This window comes from Syngnathus acus, chromosome 21 (genome assembly GCF_901709675.1).
Source record: "Syngnathus acus chromosome 21, fSynAcu1.2, whole genome shotgun sequence".
In the NCBI taxonomy this organism is placed as follows: Eukaryota; Metazoa; Chordata; class Actinopteri; order Syngnathiformes; family Syngnathidae; genus Syngnathus; species Syngnathus acus.
Window position 1 is genome coordinate 10,371,783 of NC_051105.1, and position 13,074 is coordinate 10,384,856.

The 13,074-nt window shown below is 42.3% G+C and overlaps 2 protein-coding genes across 2 annotated transcripts; one reads left to right on the plus strand and one right to left on the minus strand.

The window, feature by feature from the left end:
* Positions 1-423: 423 nt before the first annotated feature.
* Positions 424-2,549, plus strand: dlx2a (distal-less homeobox 2a). The gene is made up of 3 exons (XM_037240523.1): positions 424-884; positions 1,518-1,702; positions 1,792-2,549. Exons 1-3 carry the CDS (start codon positions 560-562, stop codon positions 2,140-2,142), a joined length of 861 nt encoding a protein of 286 aa, XP_037096418.1. The 5' UTR covers positions 424-559; the 3' UTR covers positions 2,143-2,549.
* Positions 2,550-5,720: 3,171 nt separating this feature from the next.
* On the minus strand, positions 5,721-9,179 carry dlx1a (distal-less homeobox 1a). The gene is made up of 4 exons (XM_037240528.1): positions 8,823-9,179; positions 7,442-8,022; positions 7,134-7,333; positions 5,721-6,720 (listed from the first exon to the last, which is right to left on the minus strand). Exons 2-4 carry the CDS (start codon positions 7,749-7,751, stop codon positions 6,463-6,465), a joined length of 768 nt encoding a protein of 255 aa, XP_037096423.1. The 5' UTR covers positions 7,752-8,022; positions 8,823-9,179; the 3' UTR covers positions 5,721-6,462.
* Between the last annotated feature and the right edge of the window lie 3,895 nt (positions 9,180-13,074).

Sequence of the window (13,074 nt, forward strand, 5' to 3'; positions counted from 1 at the left end):
ATTTTCAGAACAATCACTATTTTCATTTTTTGTTAAGACTGTCGGTATGAGTGTGACAATAGATGTGTTAAAAAAAATCATCCCGCTATATTTAAACACTGTATCAATTTAAAATAGAGCATAACAGTAGCTTACAAAATACTGTTAGGAATAAAGAAATACATTGATTATTAATTTCCAAGATTATATGAGCAAAAGGTGATATTGTTTATTGAGACACAGATTCGTCTGTTCCTTCTGATAAAACACGGAAAGAAGACTGAAATATTGTCGCGTATTTGTTTGCGAATCACTGAAATAGAGGAGTGGGCATAAAAAAGAGGGGGGGGGGGGGGTCATGCATCGCGAAGCAGTCAGTATTGTTCCTCTTTCGTCATTGGTTGGCGTGACGCGCTCCCACCCTCTCATAAGTGCGCTCCTTCCACGGACCGTGGCAGATAATCACAGGCCACTGTGGGAGAGAGACTCTTTTTGCCCACCCTGGGATGCTTTTCCCCCCCACTCGACAAAGAGCACAACCAGATTCCGGACGCGTTTGCATCTTTGCGCACATTTCGAAATGACAGGAGTTTTTGAGAACCTCAGCACTGATATGCACTCCAACCAGATGACCTCCACCAACTACCACAGCTTGCACAAGTCGCAGGAGTCGCCCACCTTGCCGGTGTCCACGGCTACGGACAGCAGCTATTACAACAGCCCGCAGCACGGACACTCATGCGGCGGATCGCCCTTTGGACCCCTCGGTTCTTTCCAGTACCAAGGCAGCGGGGCCGGTGCGGTACCGTACAACTCGAAGTCTTACGACATGGCGGCCTTCAACTCGTCTTACGGCGCCTACGGCAGTTTTGGACCCAGCTCCTCACCCACTCCTGCCGAAACGGGTATGGAACGCACATTTTGAACTTGCATGTACAAATGTGATATTTCGCTTTAAAAACATTGTTCAGTCGTAAATTAGAACGTGTATGCGCCAACAGATATATAGAACAATAAAATAAATTGCTTTATAAATCGTAAATTTATAGAACTGTAAAAAAATAAAATACTAAAAATTTAATTAGAATTAAAAAAATAACATGCATGCATTGCATGGTTACATTTTTGTTTTCTTCTACATGCTACCTTTATTTCTTGTATCCACAAGTTGCTGAAACGGTGTAAATTTCACCATTTTGTAACTTGTATTGCTTTATTTTATCTCATGCTTATATGTAGTAATATAACGGGGGGGGGCTGATTCAGTCCACGCAAAATATTCAGTGGAAAATACTTGCACGCACACCCATAAAGAAAAATATATATAGGCACAAAAAAATTCTGTGGAAAGTCTTGCATGCACACGCCCATTGTAATAAAGTAACAAAAATAGGTTTGTGTTAAAAGACAATGTTCAAAGTCAAATTATAACTTGCACGCACACGGCCATATAGTAAAAACAAAAGTGATACTCCCCCGAATCCAAATTACGGACCCAGTGCCAAAACCTCAAACAACATTCCAATGTCCTCCCGCAGAAAAAGAAGAGAGCGAGCCAGAAATCAGAATGGTGAATGGAAAACCAAAGAAGGTCAGGAAACCTCGAACCATTTATTCTAGCTTCCAACTGGCCGCGCTCCAAAGGCGCTTCCAAAAAACGCAGTACTTGGCGCTGCCCGAGCGGGCCGAGCTGGCTGCCTCCCTGGGCCTCACGCAGACACAGGTGGGTGCCTGACCATTAAAAAAAAAAACACGCCACATCCCCATGGAGAGCGGAACCAGTGCGGCAATAACGTGTCATCTACTCCATAGGTGAAAATTTGGTTCCAGAACCGCCGTTCCAAGTTCAAGAAGCTGTGGAAAAACGGCGAAATCGCACCCGAGCAGCACGTCCCCGCCAGCGAGTCTCCTCCGTGCGCCTCCCCGCCCAGCGCATGGGACTTTCCACAGACTCAAGGCATGAGTAACTCCACGTTACCTCCGAATGGCAGCAGTCCGCCCAACAACGGCAGCAGCAGTGCCCCCTCCTCCTCCTCTTCCTCTTCTTCGTTGTCCTCTTTTTTGGCAAATTACTCGTGGTACTCCAACACGAACTCGATGAGCCACCTGCAGCCCGCTCTGCTCCACCACAACCCGGCCATCACTGCCGGGACAATATTCTGAAGAAAAAAAAACAACCGGTGACGCTGGTGTTGAAAAATATACGTGCGCATTCATTTCTGGACGTCTGAGTGGGTCCTACTTTTACGCGCGGAAGGAAAACTGTGGACGTTCGCCACATTGACCCACATTTTGGCGGTTATTTTTCTATTTATTTATTTTGTTTATGTCCAGGGGTAAATGAATGAATGAATGGACCGCTTTTATGCTCGACTTGTTATTTTTTGACATGCCGTTTGTTGATTATCATGTTGCCAAATTCCAACCTTGCCCGTCAGTGATGTAGCAAAGGTCAACTGTATCGTGCCTTTTTCGACTTGACCTCATCTTGTGTGATATTTAGTTGTGGGGAAAAAGAGCCAAAAAAATAAGAATCTTTTTGGACCGGTTTTTATTGTCTGCAAAAAAAATGATCTGATATGTATTTGGAAACACAAAACACAATAATAATCTTGTAGAGCTGTATATCTCCACGTTTGTGTAAATATTACTTTTTGATCGCTCATGACTTTGATTTTTAAAGGCGATTGGTACAAACATCCGTTTTCCACCGCAAGCTACTGATTGTCCTTCATCTGATTGACTTGGATCACACTTAATTGTGTTTTTGTCTTATTTATTTTTTATTTTTTTATAGTGCTTCATATGGTTATTTAAATAAACATGTTTCCCGTGAACGCTTTATTCTCCTTTTCCATGTAAAGTTCTGCTGCTATTTATACTGACATAAATAGTAAAGGTCTTGTACACACACACACACACACACACACACACACACACACACACACACACACACACACACACACACACACACACACACACACACACACACATGCACACGCACATGCACACGCACGCACACACACACACACACACACACACAGTTAAGTGTGTTAGGGCCTACAGTGATTGGTGCCAATATGTTATTGACAAAAATAACAAAGAAAACCATAAATCAATAACCCAATATTGCCTTTAAGTCATATTTAAGCATTTAGATAAGATATTTAGTTTCGATACAGACATGGATGGATGGATGGATAGATAGAAATTTCAATATGACGTCAATATGATTATGAAAATAGAATATCACTTGTTTCATCAAATCACTTTACAAAAAGTGAACGTGCATCATTTAACCACTACAGACATTTTGTTGTGATATTGACCTAAATTATTCCCACTCTAACAGCCCCTAAAAAATAATAACAACTGAGCCTCATTATTTTTGATGCCCAATTTTGTGGCTTGCATGCAGCGAGCATCCCTTTTTGAAAGTGCAACTTGTAAATGCCACATGCACTCCCGGTTTCCTTATTTGTCCTCGCACTGTGCTGTAATTCCACTCATTATGAAAACCTGCAATTACTCCCATAATTCGGCACCATTTCAGGCCTCCTAATACGGGGTGTCATTTTTACCCAAGACAGTCTCGAGCATCAACATTGTCCAACTTGCATGTACACAATAAATGGCAACTATCAATGCATATAGTTTTCAGCCCAAAGAGTAACTTGACTCATGTATAATTAGATCCGAATTAGCCTGAATTGCGGGATAACTGCTGCTTTAAATTTGCAGCGGCAAAAATTACTCATAATTTCCCCCCCCCACCCAAAGATTACAGAGACCTCGAGTGCACAATGTCATCAGCGTAATGAGGAGTAAACATTTATGCTAATAATCGGCATTTTTCTCCCCATCTGCTATATAAAGGGGAAATAAAGCAGGAGATTTCCCAGTCATATTCGGATCTCTGGAGCACAACATGCACGGGGGACGGATTTTTTCCCCCTTATTTCTATCTTTGAGCTGAAATTGGAATTTAAGCGCTTTGGGGAACTCTTGGATGCTTATTCGTCCTTAAAAGCTTAAAGGTGGGTTATACATTTTCCGATCATGCATTTTGAGATTTGAATGCGTTTTTATTTACGATAAGTTCCCATGTATATTATGTATATTGCGTGCATATCGTACCAAATTGAAGCTTCTCCTTGCATTGACAAGCTTGCATGGAGTCTGCACCTGCAAGCAATTTGCACTGCACGTCCAAAACAGCCAGCCAAGACCCCGCTTGCATATATGGCAGCTCACCTACATTTCCCCCTCCTCTATTTTACACCAGAATTTATTTCAAGGCTCTATCGCTGTCGATCGGCGCTTAAAAGATTCTTCGAGGGACCCACAGAGAGAGAGAGAGAGAGAGAGAGAGAGAGAGAGAGAGAGAGAGAGAGAGAGAGAGAGAGAGACGGAGAGAGAGAAAAGAAAAATTGCTCATAATTAGCCCAGAGATGGGAAACTGCATTAGAATAAATAAGGGCGAAATGACTGTAATTATGGCGGGTTTGATGGGCTCGGCTCGGTATAATCAAGAAGAGAAAGCAGCGAAATAACGCTGACCCTCTTGGATGAGCAGCTGCGCCTTTCTCGGTGCACAAGAAGAGCAGCCAAATTGACGTTTCACGCAGCACAACAATACACGGGCTTGCTTCGTGCATGGAGAGAGAAACACGCGAGGATTGGCGAGGTGGGCGTGGGCACGGTGCTTGGACACGCCAGTTTGGTGTATGAAAAAGAAACAAAGAAATAGGAAGCGCACAGGAAGAATATAACTCGGTGTATCTTTGCAATATGGTTTTATTTTAATGCATTATAGTTATTTTATTTTTTATGTTAGTGCATTTCATTTAGACGTATAAGTGCAATTCGGATTTTGATAATATAGTATAAATGATTGGTAGATTTCATAATTCTTAAAATTGTGATAGTATACGTAAAATACCATAAAAATCTGAATATCATGAAAGATTAAATCGTGTTGTAATTGCAACACGCTGACAAAAATATATAAAAATATATGCATGTATAAATTAAATACAATTCTCAATAAAAATTGATTTTTATACAACACTATTTTTTAATTTTTCTTTTATTTAAATTTTCATGTGCTCCAGTTTATTTTATTTCAGACATATGTAAGGTGTTAATATCAATTGATATTTTTTGCTTGAAAAACTACTTAAAATGCATTTTAAACCCTAAATGGTTAGGCTGAGTATTTTATTAAATGGCAATGGATGGAAATGGCTTGCGTATTTGGAGTAAGGAGGATTTTACTTTTCTGTTTATCGCCTGCCAAGTGTGGCTCTGCAAATATTGGAGTATACATAAAGCTAACAAAATTATATTTTCATAAACTATGGATCCCAAAAAGGCTCAACGTGGGGGGTTTTCCTTATAGTTTTGGCCCTCTCGTCCCCGTCTTTTTGCAGCACCTGCTTGCGCATGCAGGAGTAATTATTTAATAAAGCCCGCAACAACCCCCACCCCACCCCACGATTGTCTTGAGGAAAAAATTAAAAGAATACGAGTTGTTGAATTAATCCAGATTTTCGTGGTAACTCTCCCCCCCCCCCCTTTTTTTTAGTGTGCTGACATCTGCAGCAGCAACAGCAGCATCAACACAATAGACTGCAAGCCAAAAATGATCATAAATCATCTTTTAGCCATTTGCAGTGTTGTCATGCATGTGCACGATGCTTTGTGTCGACACCTATAAAACAGCGCAGCTCCACACACGGTTCTTCACATAAGTTAAATCATTTTACTGCTTTGTGAAAATGTGCACAGTATGTACATAAAGAGCCAATAAATTAAAGAGATCAATACAAAACTATTTTTTTTTCTGTGGACTAAAACACATGTGGACGAATTACAGCAAGCCTAAAAACCTTTCACAGCCAGTAGAGCACAAAACAATTTGGGTTTATCTATAAAACACAGTGAGAAATGAGCTGTTCGTCCTGTGGGTATTTCTTTTTCACCTCTTCACATAACTTGAAAAGCTTTTGCTCGCGTATAGTGCAGCATGAACAACAGGATGTTGTTTTCTCAATTTAAACACATAAATAGAACACAAGACTGGCCTCAATTGAAGAAGTAAAAAAATCCCAATAATTTAACTTAAATAATAAACAAGTTCATACAATATGCTCTGAATGATAACAGCTATATTTATCGATAGAATTTGGTTCAAGAAATACTCATGATTGGCCTTGTGATGAATGAAAAGTGATGTCATCATAAATAAACAATGACATTTCTCTCAAATGTGATTTTAAAAAATAAAAAGCAGCCCCAAAAAAAGCGCTTGTGAAAGATTTCATACGTGGAGGTCATCTCTTTCAAGTTTCTTAGCGTCATCTTCATCTGGTTCCGGAATGAGGCGCCCACCACTCGTGAGGGGGGAGCAAACGCCCACGCTCCGAGCTCAAGCTTCCCGGGTCCCCGCGCCGTGGCGTGGCGTGCATGGCCGACGTGAGTTCACATGAGCTGGGAGGATTGTTGCATAGACTCCTGGTGTGTACCGGCGTACCACGACGTGTAGGCCGGGATATAGGACCCCGTGGTGGCGCCCACTGACGTCTTCCCACCGATCGGCGAGCTCCAGGCGGGCGCCAGCGTGGGAGACCCGCTAGAGAGTCCGCGGCCTGTGGCCAAGGCGTTAGTGTCAATAGTGCCACCGCCTTGCTTCATCAGTTTCTTGAACTTGGACCTTTTATTTTGGAACCAAATCTTCACCTGCGCGAGGGTTCCGAAAAGAGAGCAGCAGCGTGAGAAAATGGGCGTTGCTACTTAGACGCGCGGAGAACGTCACACACCCGCAAAAAATAAATAAACAAAGTGAGACGGGAAATTAAAATAACTGTCATCAGAAAACGGGAACTATACAAAGCTAAGTGAAAATAAAATAAAATAAAATAAAACAATAATGTCTGGAGAAAACGTGTCTGAATAGTGGAATAAAAAATATGCAATTAAACTTAATTGTGGTCATTAGAACAATAATAGTTTAATTGCATTGCGTAAATATTTGTAACATGCATCGCAATTAAGAATCGGTCAAGAAATATGGGAGCAAAAGCACGCAAGGAGACTAAAATATGGTGAAAATAAAATGCGTAGAACAAATAAAAATAGAATAGAATACTTGCCTGTGTCTGAGTGAGGCCCAGAGACGCGGCGAGCTCGGCTCTCTCCGGTAAGGCCAAATATTGCGTTTGCTGGAATCTCCTGTTGAGAGCTTGAAGTTGTAAACTGGAGTAGATGGTCCTTGGTTTGCGGATCTTTTTCCCTTTGCCGTTGAATCGGACCTCTCCTCCCTCCACCACAGCGTTCTTGGCACTTTCTGGTGCTGAAATGAAAAATTAATGAATGCACGTGGGTGGGAAACCGGACTATAATTAGCATCGCAATTGCAAACATCGGTTACGCAATAGGATCCGTTTTTCGACGCGCTTACCTGGCTCTTCTAAGCGGGTCTGAGGCAGGGCCGAGCTGTTCTGGTACGTTTGAACCGAGCTGAGGTACGGGCTGTTGGAATGGCTTCCCACAGAGTTGATATAAGGATAGGCTAAGGTTCGGGGGAAGTTCGGGGCCGGGCTGTAGCTGTCGTGCTGTCCGTGGCCTGCAGAATGTAAACAGTGCACGGGGTAGTGTCCGTGGGACATGGAGGACGGAGACATTTGCTGACCGGCGGGCCCGAACTCCATGAAAACGCTTTTTCCTGAGACGGGACTGTTAAGACTTTCTGGGATCGCTGTCATTGTCATCTCTTCCGGCGGCTCTCGTCCTCCTCCTGCTTTTGTTGTTTGAGTCCAAACCGGGAGGGCTCCCAATTTAAGTCGAACCGCTTTTTTCTCCTTCCATTCATAAGAAAATGCAGTTTGTTCCCGTGAAAAGTCCCAGGTATGATGCTGCGGATCGAGATAAACTCCCCCAAAGGTTTGAATCTAGTACTCATGAATATTCATCCAAGGCGGCCGCTGATTGGTTCATTGGCTCCGAGAGGCGAGCCCATTGGCCCGGCTGCCTTCGAGCGACCTGAGCGAGGAAGACGAGCACACAACCTCAGGGCTTCAAATCTCCGTCATCAGCAGCACAAATGACAATTATCACTTTCACATTAGAATTGGGATTAATGATATTTGTATACAAATTGGATTAAGGTCAGACCAGCGGATGACGTAACGTTGTTATCGTAACCCGATTCATAACACGCACGTATTCTTATTGTGAGGAAAAATGTCAAACATAATTATTCTTAATTTTTCAAACGACTTCACAATATTAATAATAGCAATAACTGATGTGAGCTCGTAATATACAGAAAAAAATGTGCTATACTACGAATTATAACAGTAAAGAGAAAAAAAATAACGTTCAAGCTTGTTAAAGCTGCTGACCGCTTTAATGAATGTCATTGTAATTAAAGCTCCCAATGTGCCGTATTAGCATAACACAGAGTTCAATTTTCATAAGTAGGCCGGTAATTAGTCACTTGCAATGGCTCGGGGTCTGTTACACTCGCACAAGCATAAAGGTGAAACAGTATGAATTTAATGTATTAATGCGTTTCATTTATTATTATTTTTGTTATATTTTAACACAACATCCTGTCATGAATTCGCGTGTTAATCCTGCTTCATATTTAAACGCTTCTTTCATCTGTCGTTTTTTTTTTTTGCATGTGTGTGTGGGAGGAGTTGCGGCCAGCCTTCCACAACATGAGCAATTATCCCTGATAATCTGATTTAATTGAATTGACTATTGGCTAAAACACAAAATACAGGATTACACGTAAAAAAAACAACGCACACAGGTTATTAATATTCAGAATTTACCGTGGAGCTCAGAAGAAGCTGCAGATGAAGCCACACGTGTAGTCTGCGTTTGCTTGCATGCGAAGGAGCAAATTGTATCCGCCAGGAGTTCGGTTCTTCATTCCGGACTTGTCGTGCAGGCTGCACGGAGCTGATGCAGCGGCAGCCGACTGCTTCCATCTCCACCTGAACAACTCATCAAAGCCAGTTAAATTCCCTCGCTGTCATTAGCAGCCCAATTACATAATTGCATTGAAATAAAGCAGCGGCAAATTGCAAATGCGAGTGGCGAGCCTGATGTGCACAGATGCCAGTGTGCTGCCTGAACTTGAAGATTCTCTCAAATATAACCAAAACTGGTCCCCTTGCTGCCCACCCCCTCTCCCTAAAATAGGCCAATTTGAAGTGATTTCTCTGGGATTATTACTTTAGGGGGGGAAAATGCTTCAAGACTTGCTCTATCAACAATGATAATGACAGTACAGCCGATAATTATCATCTTCCAGAACAGAGGACAGATTTTTATGGGCACTTGGTGGGTGCGACTGATAACTGTCATTATTTTTCCCACGATTACAGTATCCACGAACTGGAGCTGCTCGCACAACAGAGTGCGAGCAAATGTGAAATAATCAAGTAGTGACACTAATGATAAGAAGGGTAATGAAGACTTTTTTTTCCCCACGAGAAGAGGTTTTTTTTTCACAAGAGAGGGCATTTAGTTGTCAGTGGACTTTCAATCCCTACAAACAACCCGTTTTATGAAAATATATATTTTTTGTTACATTTAAAGACTGAAAATCTTGCAATATCGTACGCCTGGCCAATAGTGGGCGATGTCACAGAAATGATCATTAGAAGCGCCTTTATACAGACTTTCGATTTCAGTTAGATTTGACCAATTAGCCTAAAAAAAATCAATCAACAATATTATTAAAACCTCTGAAACATTTTTTTTTACCTCTTCAGAAATGTAAATGGTCAGATTTTACTACTGTGGAACCAATAAAGATAACATTATCATATAAAGTGGCATTTTAATAAAAAAAAACATTATCGGGGTATTTTATGTACAACAGCAAATGTTTAAATTCTGGATCTCAAAAGTATATTTTAGCTTAAAAATATAGAATTTACAGATGATTTAGGCAAATGTATCCTAAACCTTAGTTCAAACGCTTTCTGTACTTTTATTTTAAAATATTTTAAGACATGAACTAACTGACCACCAGTGTGATTAACAAAAAAAAAAAAGTCCTCTACACGTGGCTAGGGGCAGGATTCATTAGAAATGAAGTAGCTCGGTGGCTGAAGGGGCTTTAACACCTGCCGCTCTTCACCTGAGGAGAGAGAGGCATGAGAGGTGGAGGTGCTGGAAGGAGAGAGAGAGAGAGGAGAGGCCAAGATGTCACAGACTTCATTTGAATGCAATGATGGTATAATTCAGCACAGACAAAAAGCTGAATGGATGTTTGTTAACCTGGAGTTTCTCACCTTAGTATTAAAATGCAACTAGATATAAAATCCATATTCCATTTATTTTTGTCGTATTCCAAGCAACTGTATTCACAGGTCAGAGTGTGCAAAGGCCTTCAGCGAGCCGGGAGAAATGCCCCCCCTTCCCCCCCATTACAGCAGCAGCAGGGGTCAGGCCAGCATCCCAGCCGCTTGAAATGGGCTGCAAAATGACCAATTACCCCAGCCAAGTCCGGGCGAGGAAGGAATTTGAAAAATATAGCTTTTGACTTAATTCAACTTAACTGTAAAATGAAACAAGACATCGAGCCCACTTTGTCTTCAAGTTAACAGCTGGGGCATTTTTTTGGATGTTTTAGGTTAGGATACAAACAAGAAAAAAAAAAAAAAGCTCTTATTGAATTAGCTGCCCGCAAATGAACTGACATGCAAATTTGCCAATTAAGTCATTTGTCCGCGGAGGGCCGGCCTGCTTGACATTCAGCTGCGGCTGCAGCGCCTTTAGTCCCCAAGTCCCTCATTTTACTTTTTGTTCCGAGTTAAGTCTGCAACAAAGACAGGAAGGAGGTCAGCACTCAGCCAACACCTGAATGCGCCTCTCCTTTGGCTGCTCCCCTTGATCCCCACAGTCTGTGCCTGTCATTAGGCCTAATGACGGAAAATTGTCATGTTGATACAAGTCTTGCTCTCCCCCTCTCGTCTTTGTATAAGTAGAAGGTGGAAGCTCCATTTGAAACAAAGTTCTTTGTGACTAAAAGGCATGGATGTTGCATTTGTACTCAGGCGGGGCAGGGAGGGGAAGAGAAAAAGAGGCCGTCCATGCTCTTTCCATAGCCGGGTATAATTATTCATACTGTGACCTTAATGATGCGCTCTGTTCATTCTGCATCTCATCCACGCGGCAGACCCTCAGCGGAGCCCTGTGTCAGGGAATATGAAAAACCCATATAATGAAACCATTTTGGCTGATGGAAAAAAAAAAGGGAGGTCTGCCGAAGCTGCACTTGCTACAAAGGCGGCTCAATTATATGAGTAATTGTGATAATTTTCCCTCCATTCACTTCTTTATGTGCAAGGTAAAAAAAAAAACAGATGCTGAAAGGGAAATTACTCAGACAATGTATAATCGCTTGAAATGGTCACAACAGAAAAGAAGAGGGGGTGGAAGATGACTGCAAGAAAGTAGGGCCTATAAATAGGGATGGGGGGCAGTTAAATGCACCCTCAGAAGCTCGCAGACACAAACAAATAGCTCGTGTGAATGGATAAAAAAAATGGTTCAATGGGAGAAAAAAACAAATGGGGTAAGAGCAGAAACGTACATATGCAGCTGCCTGAAAATTAAATTCCTTTTGAAAAATTTCAGCCTCTGAAAATGCACCCCCCATCTTCATCCTTGGCTATCATTTGTTGTTCTCTGACAGGAAAAGGATAATTACCCTCTCTCCCTGGCAGGAGGACTGACATGTCCTTTCCACGCCCGGCAGACAGCTTGAAGAATCATTTGAAACCTTTTTTCTTTATGTCGAAACGTGTTTTTTCCTATATCGCAGAGTGCATTAAAACGGTGAGAGTCGGTATACGTTTAAATGCGACATTTTTGCAACTATCAGCCTTCTCCGTCCTTAAAAAAAACTATGATATGAATTAAAATTCCAATTTGGCTGAAAACAAAAATTTCCATCAGACATGACAAGGGCAGCTTGACAGACCAAAGTTATCTGCTTGAAATAATGAATTAGAATAAGCAGGGAGGAGGGAAAATTAATCAGCGTTATTGCACAAACATTGGGCATAGAAAAAAATGATAAGAAAGAAACTAGAGCAATAGACAACAAAACGGTTGGGCTAAGAAAGAAATTGTAAATACCCAAAGATAAGTCAGTGACATCACTGCCACCTATTGACCATCTCTGCGGCGGCCATTCGGGAATCTTCCCCAAATTCCCAATGGCCACCACACTCTTGTAAGACTTGCTTTCATGACAAACACGAAGATTCCCCAAAATCTGACCAATTGGTATGGTATAAACCAGTCAAACCAGCAAGACTTAGCTGATATTACCAGCCAGGGACACTGGTGGACGCCACTTTCAATTACATAGCAGCAGTAGCGGCGCTATAGAGAAAGCTAAACCCAGGCTGTCAGAGATTTTAATAAAAGTAGAGAACACTGCCCGGGAAAAGTGTGGCTGTCTCAATAGAGTGATACAGACAGAGCAGGGCTGTCAATGGAGCCCCTAATGACAGAGTACGATAATGACAGGCCCCGGCTAAAATCAGCAGGAAGAGGAAGATCAATCTGCTGCCAGAGAGGGAGGGATGCAAGGAGGGGAACAAAAACGGCGAGCTCTTTCTTTTCTATTTTCTCCGTTTTATCTCATCTGATGCATACGTCTTCCTCTGCAGCTGCCTCGCATCGTGGCGGGGCCAGCCCTGCGTTAAGCACACGGGCGGATCAATAGCAATTACAAGTCCCTCACAGCCTGACGCATCACAGCGGCACAGTTGACATTTCACTCAGGACGCATTGATCCCCACCACGCACAATATTCCAGCCTCCCAGTCAGGAGTCGGGCCCGAGGTCCGGCTGGAATTGAAAAGCGACCGAGGGGCGGTTAAGCGGCGGCTAACCAGCTGCCGGGGTAAACAGCCCGTCATGCGTCCCTCCTTTTCAATCTTCTGCCTTTGCTGACACGGCTGGCGGTCTGAGAGGCAGAATAAGAGGATGAAAGTCTGACCTGGGTGAATTATTCATGTGTGCACTTGAACTGTCTCCCTTGTGTACGCACTTGTC

Bases quoted from the DNA above. Each gene is read 5' to 3' on its own strand.
- dlx1a (XM_037240528.1), bottom strand. From the start codon at position 7,751: ATGACAATGACAGCGATCCCAGAAAGTCTTAACAGTCCCGTCTCAGGA. The intron at 7,334-7,441 runs GTAAGCGCGTCG...TTTTCATTTCAG, and splicing joins GACCCGCTTAGAAGAGCCAG to CACCAGAAAGTGCCAAGAAC. The intron at 6,721-7,133 runs GCAAGTATTCTA...ACCCTCGCGCAG, and splicing joins TGGGCCTCACTCAGACACAG to GTGAAGATTTGGTTCCAAAA.
- dlx2a (XM_037240523.1), top strand. From the start codon at position 560: ATGACAGGAGTTTTTGAGAACCTCAGCACTGATATGCACTCCAACCAG. The intron at 885-1,517 runs GTATGGAACGCA...GTCCTCCCGCAG, and splicing joins ACCCACTCCTGCCGAAACGG to AAAAAGAAGAGAGCGAGCCA. The intron at 1,703-1,791 runs GTGGGTGCCTGA...TCTACTCCATAG, and splicing joins TGGGCCTCACGCAGACACAG to GTGAAAATTTGGTTCCAGAA.